At 36.8% G+C, this 13706-nt stretch overlaps 1 protein-coding gene across 10 annotated transcripts in view; it reads left to right on the top strand.

Moving 5' to 3' along the window:
* Positions 1-13706, top strand: part of BLTP1 (bridge-like lipid transfer protein family member 1) — a 131542-nt gene that overhangs the window by 41924 nt on the left and 75912 nt on the right. For all 10 annotated transcript variants that reach the window (XM_072861365.1, XM_072861371.1, XM_072861368.1 and 7 more), the window contains 8 exons: positions 1285-1512; positions 2090-2227; positions 5507-5683; positions 8107-8235; positions 9149-9268; positions 11396-11673; positions 12416-12666; positions 13141-13399. In XM_072861365.1, the coding sequence (XP_072717466.1) occupies positions 1285-1512; positions 2090-2227; positions 5507-5683; positions 8107-8235; positions 9149-9268; positions 11396-11673; positions 12416-12666; positions 13141-13399 (1580 nt within the window). The remainder of the gene's footprint in view (positions 1-1284; positions 1513-2089; positions 2228-5506; positions 5684-8106; positions 8236-9148; positions 9269-11395; positions 11674-12415; positions 12667-13140; positions 13400-13706) is intronic.

Below are 13706 nucleotides of genomic sequence, written 5' to 3'. Positions count from 1 at the left end.
ACTTTTGAGGGTTTTTTGGTTTGGCCACAGAGCAGAGCTTAATTCGTACGCATTAACACCAAAAATACTTCAGAGACTCAGTACAAGATGGTAAAATTACATGTCTGCAGGAGTCATTATTTCAAGGCCAATAATGAACCTGCCTTTTCTGCAGACCTTTTTCGAGGACATGGGTACCTTGCAGCTGCTTGCTTTCTTTTTGTTGTAGACTTCCTCTTTGTTTGCTTGCACTGCAGACTTGTGCTTACAAAAGAACAAAGAAGTTTTGGAAAGCAAATGAGGCACAGAAAAGGGAAGGAGGGCAGCAAGAAACATCATAAGATTCAAATGTGTTCCAGTTTAATCTTCAGTCTAGTACTCGTTTGTCTGCATCTCACAAATCACCAGTGGAGTTTGTAATAGTTGGAACATTTCTGTCAACATGAGAGGCCAAGGGACCGAATTACTTTCGAAGAACGAATGAGGGAACAGCCTTTGTGTCTGTGTTGTAACCTCTTCGGTCAGAAAGGATTTTGCTCCACAGAATGTTTAGTCCCTAACATTTCCCACATACTGAATTAACAAGAAAATATAACCTGCATCATTCAGAAAATTCTTCTTGAGAGTCTAGCCTTTCTTTTTTTTTAAGGGGGGGAGGAGGTGACAAATTATCAGAAAACTGATTCTGATGCACTTAAATAAAACACAGGAAGTTGAAAATTTTTTTTAAATTTTTTTTAATTAGTGATGGATTTTCTGTTTCCCAGTAGAATTTGGCAAAGTTACTTTGGTCTTAGATAATTGAGAGGGATTGGCTTAGAAACAAGGTGGGTTTTAGACCCAAGGGGAGAAAAGTTTATGAACTAATATTTTAGAAGGATGTTTAAGACTTTGTAATATGCTAATAACAAGTTTCAGAAGGTTGGATGAGAGTGACTTCCTGCAGGATGTTTTGTGTTCTTACTCTCAAAGTTATCTATCTTTAAAAGCACAAAATCTGTTTAAAAAGTCAGTAGTAGTACTTCAGAATAGTTATTTGTATTGCATGCATCTGGAATACTGGTACTTCAAGAACTACTGAGAGCCCCTTCTTTTCCTGCAAAGCACATGGCCTGAATTTGCTCACTTAAGGTATCAATTTTTCATAAAATAAAAGTATATATGTTTCTTCAGCTATAGGTTGTAGCTATACTGCTTATTTTAGGGAGGGCTAACGTACAGGAAAAGGTTGGATTTGTATTTCATTACATTGCCTATATGTTTTTAATTTGTTTTCCATATGGTCATAACAATTCCTTTTCCTAGGAAAATTATTTTGGAGAAGATGACATGTACACTGATTTTGAAGAAGTTATTTCAAGCCCTGTTTTGTCACTGTCAACATCTTCAAGCTCTGGATGGACAGCCGTTGGAGTGGAAAATGACAAAAAAGAAAATGAAAGTTCAGTCAAGCCAGTTCATCCTCTTACTTTACGCCCATGGGATATCACTGTGCTTGTGAATTTGTACAAAGTGCATGGGCGATTACCAGTGGTAAGTACTTTAGAACCTTAAAATATTTTGCTCCATTTATTTTTTTTTTTTCCCTAGTTTCATAATCTGGAGTTAAATTTAACTCCCTGGAACATTAAGTTAGGGTGGTGCTTACCAAAGTGTGTGTATAGTCCACTAAAATTGTGGCTATCTAAACCAGTTTGAGACAGGATTTATTCTGCTTATCTGGGAGGTAGAACTGGATAATTTTTTGTATGATTTTTATTCAATGAACTTGATTTGTGTGATAATATTTTCAATTGACCATTATGACTTCTCTGCTGATTAGCAAAACTGTCTTCTAATGGTGCATTCTGCTCTGTGTAGCTGCATTCTGAGGGATCCCCAGGAATTCCACTAGGAATCCAGATGAAAAATTGGGTTCACCCAAATGGGTTTGAATTGCTGTTTATGTAATTGTCGAAAGGTTTTTGAAGTTGCATGGGCTTCTTTTTCATTATCCACTTGGAGGAAAATGAGCATGCTTCTGGCTCACAAGTTTGCTTCTAATCTTACAATTTCAACCATGTTGTGTATTTTCAGTTTCTGTAACAGATGTGTTTAATTTTTATTTTAGCATTGCAGTCCAGATGGTCCTGAGTGCCCTACAGCTTTCTTGGAAAGGTTGTGTTTTGAGATGAAGAAAGGATTTAGAGAAACAATGCTTCAACTTGTACTGTCTCCAGTGAATTTGTTTCTGAATGACAACTATCAGGTAGTAAGCTGTTTTTTACGTGTTTGCGTGTGTGTGTTTGTGTTGTGGAAGCTGTCATGATCTTAAAATTGAATTCTTTTTTGTTAGGAACTTTCCTGTTGTACATACACAAAGTTTATTAAGGCTTATGAATAATAAGAGGTATTAAAGAAAAATCTGATGCATATTTTTTTTAAACCTTTATTTCTGTCCAGTTTCCATTTTAGTGGAATGCACAAAAGAAAAGATTGTATTTTCTTAATTTCATTTAAAATCTTTCTGGAGAAGGTTCTCTAGGAAACGGTAATATTCAGACTGGTCTTAGAACCATTGAGTGATCTCTGGTTTGTGTGTGGGGGTCTTTTGTTTGTTTTGTGTGTGTGGTGGGGTTTTTTTGTTGTTGTTGTTGTTTTTTTAAGAATTTGGTTTTAAAAGATACTGCAAATACTGACACATGTAAATTTTGTGCAGTGGCTGGATCTGTTTCACTTAAGCATATAGTTTTAAAACTACACATGTGTTAGTAAATAGAATAACTGTATCTTTCACACATTCTCTATGACTTTTATTAGACTAAATCACACAGCTGGATCTGTATCTTATGGTCAAGATATTGTTATGATGTACAGTCTTCTGGTGGGGGAGTCATGAGCCATACTTCAGAAAGTACTTAATGAGACCAAGTTAAGTGGTGTTTGTGGCTTGTCGGCTGGCTGTATACTACTTTGATTTTAGTAAAATTGCAAAAATTGCCCATATGGATGAATTTAGCTCAATGAGGAGTTTAGGCTGAAATTTGTTAATGCAAGAAGTTACTCTGAGTCAGTCCACGTTAGTGAATAGTTGGAGTTTGTATTTTGTTTGTGCACATATTAGTTGCATTAAAAGCACTATGATACTTAGACTGTGCCTTACAGATTGTATTGTTTTCAATACCTGTGTCCTGAAATATGTTGCTGCCAATGGCCTGTATGAAATAAAATTTAAATTATTTTTATCTTGCACACATTCCAGTGTTTGAAAACTGGAATACTGTATACAGATGAAGATGCATGTCACCCTGTTTTTTTTCACTCTTATGTCAGTACGCTAATGAAAGGAGTTGGTTGATGCTTGTTTAGTTCCAAATTTGGATCCAGTGTGCCACAAGCAGAAAAGTACCTGAAGTATAACCACTGACTGTAGACTGACTAAAAGATAAAGGAATTGGAAGAAATAATGAACTTTCTTGATGGCAAAAGTTAAATGACATCTTAGGAGCTTCCATATTAGCACTCATATTTTTGAGATGTTATTCTATCGACCTCTGATTAATAAAGAAATCATCCCCAATGAGAATGTAGAATCTAAACATCTTGGGTTTTGGTTGTAACACTGCAATTGTCTTTAGCAGCAATCTGAAGAAAGCGGTGGTGTGAAGTCACAGGAATTGCAGATGCATAATCTATATGGGATTAATAGACCTGTCTTTTGAGAGAGCCACAGAAATTGGATGTACTGGCAGCATGGTGGCAGACAAAATTCCATTTCCTCATAGCTTTTGTCAGGAGCTAAGTATCCAGATTGTAGGGCTTGTTTTTCAATTGAATGAAGTTATCAGAAGGTGCAGTTGAAGCTGATGGCAATTACAGCTTGAGCATACAAACCTTTATGTAATGAAAAATTGCATCCTATGAATTTCCAGTTATGTTATCCAAATCTGCTGGAAGGTTTTTGTATATTATTTTTTGTGGTGGGTTTTTTGGTGCTGTTGTTTTTGTTTATCCTATGAGGAATCCAAGCATTTGAATAGCTGCTTATTTAAGAACACAATCTATTTTGTGCACTGACTGGGACCCTTAAATATTGTTCAAACCTGTAACTTAATTATTGTATTGCAGTTTACATATACAAGGAAGCAGAAATGAGCTTGCAGGCAAATTCTTAATTTTTTTGGATTTTGGGTTTTTTTATGATTTTGTATTGCACCCCTGAGACTTATTGCATGACTTTTTTTCGGTATTCTTACTGTTTAGACTTAGTCATGCTGTGGTTACATATTTTGCCTTAGGTTTTATATTTTCTTTTTGGTTGGGTTTATTTAATTCAGAAACATTAACTCAGACAAATAAGACTTCTGCCTGGGAATTTCTGTTAGTTGAAATGATGAACATGCAGGTGGCATGTTTTAAAAAAAATTGTGAAGAAAGTTTTGATCAGTTACGTGTGTTACTGTTACCTAGTGTTTGATGTTATATTAATTCTTGCTATTTAATATTGGAAACATTAATATTTTGGTTTTTTTTTAAAAAAATTGACCCTTTATTCATATTGCGTATCTCAAAAATGCTGTTTGATACTTCCCAGTTTAACCTTAAAGTGAGAAGTTCATAGTACTAATGTATATAGAACAGGAATTGTCCCTCTGCCTAGCTGGGCAAGCGTTGTTGCTTCATGTTTCCCATTCATACTGTTTTGAAATAGCTTCTGAATCGAGACATAGGTCCCCAGTGATATCAAAAGAGTAGGACGTGTTTCTTCTTCATTAAGCAACTCCAAAGGGTTTGCTGACAGTGGAAAACAAACCAGGCAAGATGACAAGTTGAAAAAACTGAATGAAAGAGAAGTTTTGCTGTTGACTTACTGGCTTTAATCCACAGCTTACCTCCATGCAGTCACAAGCTTCTAGTGTATGCCTGTGCTGTTTTTATCTTTTCAGTGTCTTCTCTGGCTGGTGGAGTAATATTCTTTTGAAAAGTATTATAACTGAATTTTCATATCTGCAAACAAGTAGCTTTGCTTTAGGTACCCAAGAAATACTTCGGTGAAAAGTACAACTTAGAGGATAGCCTCTGATGTTTGTTGTTTGTTTTTTTAAAATTTATTTTCATTTTTTTATATAATATGTCAGCTTTCTGATAGTAGCAAACCTTCATAAGTCATGTTTTTTAGCCTCTTGATCACTTCCATTGTTAAATATGCTCTTCCATTCTTTGTTTATATTTTATTGCAGTAATATTTAACAGATTGTGTCTAGGTGTCACTGTGTGGAGTTCACCAAGGGAAGGTTGTTGATGACAGTTGCTAAAAATTAAAACAAACTTGGGTTAGATAAACTTCCCTCTCCCCCTGTAAGACTTGCATATATATTGTTGCGTGGGTAATGGTGAGCAGTCTTGGGACTGTCTAGCTGTACCAAAGTCAACAGGATTTAAGAGTTGAAGATGAATGTGTATGAAGTATCTCTGGCTACACAGTTTTTGCATTTTCTATTGATGTATTCTTTGCAAATATTAGCTTTAACTTGCTTGTCCTTAACAGCGACCTGCAGTGGATGAAGTTCTTCGAGAGGGTCACATCAGCCTGTCAGGTCTGCAGTTGCGCGCTCATGCAATGTTTTCAGCAGAAGGTCTGCCTCTTGGAAGTGATACTTTAGAATATGCATGGCTGATAGATGTACAGGCTGGAAGTCTTACAGCCAAAGTTACAGCACCACAGGTACCACCTAGAAACTATTTGCTTTGAAGTATTACCTTTCTTCTTTCTGGTAAAACTGGCATAGCATGGATTTTGGAAAGCACATCAGCTGAATTCAGATGCATCTGTGCCTTAAGTAACCTTAATTTTATAGTTTGAAAATCTAACCATTTCTACAAATGAATAGGAGATGCCAAATGAGCTGAATCTGATATTCATCTTAAATCTAGGTGTTACAGGGTGGCTAGTGTTATATGGGAATTTGAAGGGATGATGATAACAGAGCATGAACAGATCAGTAGTGAATACTGTTGTCACTAGATGTAAACGCTTGTATGTTACATCTATGTATGTTGATGTACTTTAATACGGATTAGAAAGGCAACCACAGTATCTACATGCACTTTAAGTGGTTTAATCGCAGAGTAAATAATACTCCTCTGTAAATAGAGCAGGTGTTTTGGGATGTCTTCAGCCATAAACTAAGTAACATGATGAAGAGGTGAAAGGAAAATCTATCGAAAAGGTTTGAGATGACTTAGTTGTCTGTGACTTCCTCTGAGGTTACTTTTATTTTATGATGCTGAGTTCTGGAGATGCAGGTTCGTTACCCCTGCTGGTTAACTCTCTGGGAAGGACAAATGAAGTATCCAGTTGTGATTGCAGTCTGAAAGGCAATTTGATATCCCTTGGATGTAAGGTTCTTGAAGATATATAGGCATTTGCATGAAGGGATGCTGCCAGCAATAAGGATACAGTTGAGCATCTGGCAAGAATTTAGCTTGCAGATAAAGTTCTGGCTTTCCGTAGAAAGCTATGTACAAAGTCACATTTTAAAGTAGGAGACAAATGAGATAATTTGTGGGAGCGTAGTATGGGCAGCCCTCAGCAGGAGAGTAGCTGGTAACTCAGTCATGCTGCTCACTGCATAAATGCTGATGCTTGGTCCCACTGGAACATAGTTTGCTTTCACAGTGTTGGATTTTCTTAGGTCTAGTCTTAGCACTAGATCCTTCTAGTTTTGCCATTTATGTTACTTTCACTTTTCCAGATATAATAATGGCTCCAAGGATACAATAGGCAGATCACTTTGATTTATTTCTAGTGTGGGCTGACAGTTCTTTAAAAAAGGTTGCTTTGTCAGTATATTCTGAGACATGAGGAAAGTACATACATTTTATTTAGTAGTTACTGTTTGGTTCATTTATTAATTTTTTAAAGGCACTTCTACATCCTCTTCTTCCTCTAAATTCCTCTAAAAATTGACATTATTTTCTAGGATTAAACACGTATGTCATTAGGAGACTTCTGCAGCAAATAAAATCAAAATAAGGCATGCAAGCAATTTCAGTAAATCTAAAGAAGAGATTCCAGATGCATTTTCATGCTACATATACAGGTTTTTGTGGCAGTATTTCCCAAAATGATACCACTGATTTAGATAAGTTATAGTATTTACTCCACTGCTCTATGCTTCAAAATTAAACCTAGTTGATTTGAAGTACTCTAAGGTTAGAGAATATTTCTAAATGCTTGATGCAACTTAAGGATTTTCTTCCCCTACAAAGACATTCTGAATTGTATGCTTCATACAGGATTATTTTATTTTATTTTATTTTATTTCATTGTTGTCAGCACTGCTATGGAGCAGAACTTGAATTTGCTGTTTCAGGGTCATTGGCTTTTTTTCCTCCCATAGTGTGATTCATTGCAAGAATTTGTGAAGGGACAACACTAAAGGGAGGAGGAGGAGGGATTTTGTGCAGGACAGTCATAGCTATATTAAATTCCAGTTAAATTACTGCTCATTTTAAGTGCCCTTTCCTTTGGCTAGCCAAAGAAAACCCATTTCCTGCTCATAAGAGACACACAGTCATGAATAATTTCCTTTATGAATGAGCTGACTAATATAAAAGATTTAAATCAACAATAGGCTAATTACTAGGTCCAGCGAGGTTCAGGAGTAGTCTGTTTAGCTAGTTTCCTCCTATGCTTTCTAAATGTAACTTTCTTACTTCTGTACAAGGAAGTCTGACATTTAAATTATGAATGGTAATTCACAAGTGTTTTGAGGTATTTTTTTGTGGTAAAATAAGGGGAGCTCTGTCTTTACAATGAAGTTCTCAGTTGACCGTAATAGCAAAATCTGTTTCCTTATATTAAGAAATAATTTAGAAAATTATTTAACATCACAGTGTTATCCATGAAAAACTACAGAGACTTGCAAGTTGTGGCACACACAAAGATAAAAATCAGTCCTGAGTAACAGAAAATCGACTATATGTAAGCAAGGTAATTCAGTCAGAATGTTATGGTGGGGTCTTTTGTTTATTTTTACTCCTGCTCGCCTCCCAACCTTTGGTGATGTTCTTTCAGTACTGTCAAATACCAAAAGTTCATTTTGCATACTTACTATTAGAGAATGTGTTGTTATTTGCTTACAGCTTGCGTGTCTTCTGGAATGGGGGCAGACCTTTGTATTTCATGTGGTATGCCGGGAGTTTGAACTGGAAAGGCCAAAGTCTGTAATAATATGCCAGCATGGAATTGATCGTCGGTTTTGTGACTCTAAGGTAACCTTTCATCCGTCTTAATTGCTCACTATATTTAGCAGTTTAGAAATCCAGCCTTAAAGTTATCAAGACACATGGAGTATATAGTCAGATTGGATGTTCCCTTTGATAAGTCATAGCTAATTACGTTTTAGAAAGAGAAGTGATTCTCTCTGGATTTTCTGGTGGATGTGCACAATGTTTTTGTGTTCTGTGAATTATTTTGAGAAACAGTGTCCACAGGAGTCATGCCTAGTTTCTTAGCTCTACTGTGACAGTTAAGAGCCAAAGGGCATACTCCAGTGTCCCTTAAGATACAAAGGTCATACTTTCCCTCATGCTCCTGGCACATTTCCATGGTACTTTTTCATCCTGTATCCTCTGATGAAACAGTGCTTTGGTGGGAGACTTAAGCTGACAGCTTATAGCTTCCATGGACCATTTTTTAACTTTTATTTTTAAAATTTTTTTTTAAAACATGAGACACTTACTTAACCATCATGTCATTGTGGATTCTGCTTTTGGTGCTTGTCTCTTGGAATCCGTGTGCGCGGTCACTTGAAGACCAAAGGAGGCTTGCCATATATTAAGAATGATTCCTGGATTTCATCTCTCGACATCTTCCTTGTTTTGTTCCAGTTTTTGTGGTGTTCTCTGTTAGCAGACTTGATTTGCCTTTTGCTGGTGGAAGCCAGGAGAGCCAACTGGGTCCCCTGATGTTGCTGGACAGAAGATTTAAACATACACTAGTGAAAATGAACCTCGGCACAGAAACACCCCATCTCATACTCATGTTGATAGTGTAGAAGTAGTAACTTTTATGGCTCTAGTTTTAGGCCTCTGTTAAACAGAACATAAATAAAAGGATAAGCACAAGTTAAACTAAAACTCCTAATGTACATTTTTTCTTTTTTTTCTTTTTTTTTTCCTTCAGATGAACTGTGTCCCTGGGCCTTGCCCAACATCTGATGACTTAAAGTACACTATGACACGCTTAGCCATGGATGGAGCAGATCTGTATGTGGTAGAACATGGCTGTGCCACCAATATAAAGGTAACGATATTTCTCTTCACAGCCATTAAAATACTTCTTTGTCAATAGAGTTCTTTGTATTTTTTGATAGACTAGCTACCTGAATTTATTGCTTGCTTACATGCAATGGACTAAGCAGAATTTCTGAAACTTTAAGTGATAAAAGGTTGGCTTGGACTGGGCCAGGAGTAGGTCAGTTTGGCTTCTGCTTAGTAATTCCATTAATGGTCTTCGAAAATGGTAAGGAGGAGTGGACGTCTGCCAAAATAAGAGTGAAAGCTGCAGGATTGGTGTAAAAAATTTAAGAAAACACTGAGCAATATAAATCTCAGTGTCTGTACCTGAGAGCTAATAAGAACTGCTGTAAGTTAGTAACTCAGCAACTGCAAATGGTTGATATGGATTGCATACAAGTCAATGCTTGATAACTCATGATTGTCTTATGTGATGTGGCTGTTTGAGTTAAGGTATATCTTTGGTAGAGATGGGAGAAGTGTTAGTGCCACTGCCTGACTGAATCTAGAATACTGCATGGTGTATCATCTGTTCAAAAAAAAGATGTGCAGAGAAGAGTTGATATTCTCTCCCTTATCCTATCATACAAGAGAAAACTGGAATAATTGACTCAATGTAGTAAAATATAAGTTAAGAGATAATTGAATTATGGTAACAACAGAAAAGGAGGAAAGTGCTATGCTGGTGTAAGTGACTAGTAGTTGTGCTGTCCATTAATAAATGTGGTTTTAAAAGGTAGACTTAACATGTGAAGTTTTGGGGGCAGCTTCATGTTATGAGCCATAATCTAACTGAAGGAAAGTCGTAATTATTTTAGACATTTTTTTAATGACATGGTATCTTGTCATTTGAATGGCTTGCTACCTAGTGGCAGTAAAAAAAATAGCGTTTGAGTCTCCAAATTCTTTTGAGTCCAATGTTAAAAAGCACCATCACAAATATTAACTGTGTTTGCAGGCATAAATATGAATGGCAGTATTTTCAAAGGCAGCTTAATAACCTGCACCACTCTAGAAAATTATTTCCCGAATGTGTTTCATTTTAATTTTAAAAAAAGGTTTCCAGTGCTCCTTTATAGTCTGTGACAGAGATGAGAAGTAATAATTTAATATTAACCCTGTGGGCAGCTTTTCCACGGCTGGGTTCTTTTTCAGCTTTCCTTCTTTTCCCTATGGAAAGCTTGAAAACTCAATCTGAAATTTCAGGTCCTGCATGGTGACTTTTTAGAGAGGATTCAAGCTGTGCAGGAAACTTGGTCCAATGTCTTCAGATTATTTGAAGTTTGAAGACTAAGCAAGTGTGGCAGGGCTATGTCATCTTTTATCAGTGTACACCAGTGTCAGGGAGGTTCGATACTGTATGGGCAGGTGGGTTAGTTGTACAGGGACCAGTTTCCACAGCGAAGTGCGGGGGATAAAGCAAGGACTTCTGTCTCCTCTTTGGAGAGGGTTGGCTCCTGCTGGTACTGTGCTTTTCATAGGAGAGTGGCGGCCTCCTTTTTGGTTCAACAAAACTACTGGAGTTCTGCTAATACAAGAAATAGTGTGATCATATAAGGGCTACTATAACACAATTCATATGGATCTCAGTTAAGGTTTAGGATCTGGAATTTCTTGAGTTTTGCAGTGTTTATTGTGGTTGTCTCACTGAGGTATTTATTAATTGTAGAGTTAATACAGCTTTGTAATCAAAGTATATAATCAGTGTTTTAGTCTAAGGACATAGAATTATATATATTGTATCAAATTGTGTATCTGATTTTGAAAGTTTTGGATTTCTTGGTTTTTAGATGACAGTGAAGAATTTAATAATGATTTAATTTTTTTAAAATGTTCATTACAACATCTGTCTAAAGTTGAGCTTTCTTTTTTGATCCCTTTACAAAAGGCAACTCCTAAGTAGAGATTTTATTTTTATTATTCAAAAACTGGCTGAAACTAATTTCTGAGCTTGCCTTCTTTTGTGTGTATGTGCGTGCTTGCATATAAAACTGGTTCTTTGTCTTTTTTGGAGAGAATAGTTTACTGAGATCTTTCTGGAATGTAGTAGGTGGTGTGTTAACTGGTTTAAGGCTACCCTTTCTTTGTTTCACTCATGACTAATCAGAGTTGATGTTTTAAATCATGTTTTCAGATGGGTGCTATACGTATTGCAAACTGCAACCTCCACAACCAGTCTGTTGGAGAAGGTATAAGTGCTGCTATTCAAGACTTTCAACTGAGACAATATGTTGAGCAGGTGAACAATTGCAGAACTGGTCTTCAGCCAATATTAAGGAGGGCATATTGGCTGGAAGCTGGCTCTGTCAACTTGGGGCTCATCACTGCTGACATCGCTTTAGCAGCAGATCATCCTTCTAAACATGAAGTGCAGAGACACTTCTTAGAAACGCATGATAACCGAACTAAGAGGTAAGAGATATGATTGAAGGAGATGCATTTAAATTTTTTTGGGTGTGTAAGTTAATACATTCATCTAAAGATGGAACTTTGTTTTTTGCTTACATAGATAACAATTTCTTGGGATTTTTTTTAAAGTATGTTGAATGCTTAGCTATGGGGTTGGTGGTTTGAATGTGCTTGGACTATACGAAATTGTATGACTTTTGGCAAAACTTACTTTTCCCTCTGCTTTCCCTTATCCCCCAAAGTGAAGATCAGGGAGAGGAGGGAATCGATTTTGTCCTTTGTTCTCAGGCTGGACTGAAAACAGGCCTTAAAGACTCCTGAGCAAGCTGATGAGCAGCTGTGAATAAGATGCCTGGTGTAACTGTGGTTTGTGTGTCTCTCGAGCAATTACCTCTGGCATAAGCAACACACACCAGTGTGGAGTGTGTTTGCAGTGCTTGCCTCTGTGCTGAGGGAAAGGGTTGCTCCTATTAGTGTGTATTGTGGCAGGTGGACATAATCTGTGCCTGAGCATGATTGCCTGAGCACTGCATATACTTTTGTGATTTGCTCCTTTCTGGAGCTAAGCCTTTGTTTTATGTATGACATCTGTGTTTCAGACACAAGTCTTAGTCATTTCATGCTGAGTGAAATAAGAGCTCACGTATAAGAGAGGGCTATCTTTTAATCTTGTTTTCACTGAATTTAAATGTACTAAGGCTGATGTGGTCATGTTTTTGTTTTCTGTTTTTCTGCCTTTGTATAGATTGTGGTTTTTGTGGCCTGATGATAATTTGAGGAATAAGAGAAGCAAGAACAAGTGTGGCTGTCTTGGTGGTTGTCGATTCTTCGGTGGCACGTTAACAGGACTAGATTTTTTCAAACTTGAGGAACTGACACCTTCAAGCAGCTCCGCTTTCTCAAGTACAAGTGCAGAATCTGATATGTTTTATGGGCAGTCTTTACTGCAGCCAGGAGAATGGATAATTACTAAGGAGATTCCTAAAATTTTAGATGGTGAGAATGCATTGTACTGTAACTTTACTCTATTTCGCCCAAAAGTATAATTTCTTAACTGCACGTTAGCATTTATATTCTTTCTGATTCTGGTTAATGAGTAATACTTGTTGCGCTCTTGTGCAAGAGGTCTTGGAGTGGCATGGGCCCTTCTGAGAGCAGACAGTAGCTTGATAGTAGTGAGCAAGCTTTCATATGCTGAATTCTTATATTAACATGGAGCTCCTTTCTGAGTAAAAAGAAGTTTTTTGACTTGCATCTTTTCTACTTATATAGAAAGTAGTCTGCCAAGACAATTTGATGTTTTGCTGCTATGACTTGATTCATTTTTGTTAGTACAACATGCTAGTATGTGTATGCATTTCAAAACTAGGGCTTTTATTTGATAATGATTTTTATTTCACTGGGCAGGGAAGAGACCGTTGCAGTTGTGTTATCAGATGTTCAATTTTTCTTTTCTGTTTCTGATCCCAGGTAAAGCAAATGGTGTAAAACGAAAAGATTGGGATTGCAGAGCTATGGGTATAGAAATAGAAAGAAAAGCACAACATCTAAGCCTACAAGTGCCATTGCGCTCCCATAGCTCCTCATCATCTTCGGAGGAAACGAGCAGTTCTAGTGCTGCACTCCCCTTGCTTGCAGGTGAGAAGGACAGCCCATCGTCAACTACTGAGGATCACTTGGGACAGAAGGAGTTCTTGTCTGGTGCAAAAAGGGAAGATGGTCATGGAAGGTTAGTGCTCTGTGTCCAGGTAGAAGTATAATTTGACTCTTGAACATATTATGACAGAACAAACCCTTATATTTAGCAATTTATAAAATGTTGGTTATTTTTCTAATGGTACTGCTGAAATGCATTTCCTCATTTGAATGCAAATTTGGATCCCTAATAGGGGATGATTACCTGATCTGAGTAGAAAATCCAGCGTGTAAGACAACAGTACTTGCCATTAATGTTCGTTTTTACATCCTCTATACGTAGACAAGTGGACTAACAAGTGGCAGAATTTAGTATGTAATCAGCATTATGAAAATAATTG

Source organism: Ciconia boyciana, chromosome 5 (genome assembly GCF_034638445.1).
Source record: "Ciconia boyciana chromosome 5, ASM3463844v1, whole genome shotgun sequence".
In the NCBI taxonomy this organism is placed as follows: Eukaryota; Metazoa; Chordata; class Aves; order Ciconiiformes; family Ciconiidae; genus Ciconia; species Ciconia boyciana.
The sequence above is the reverse complement of the archived record's forward strand: the minus strand, read 5'-3'. Positions and strand labels throughout refer to the sequence as shown.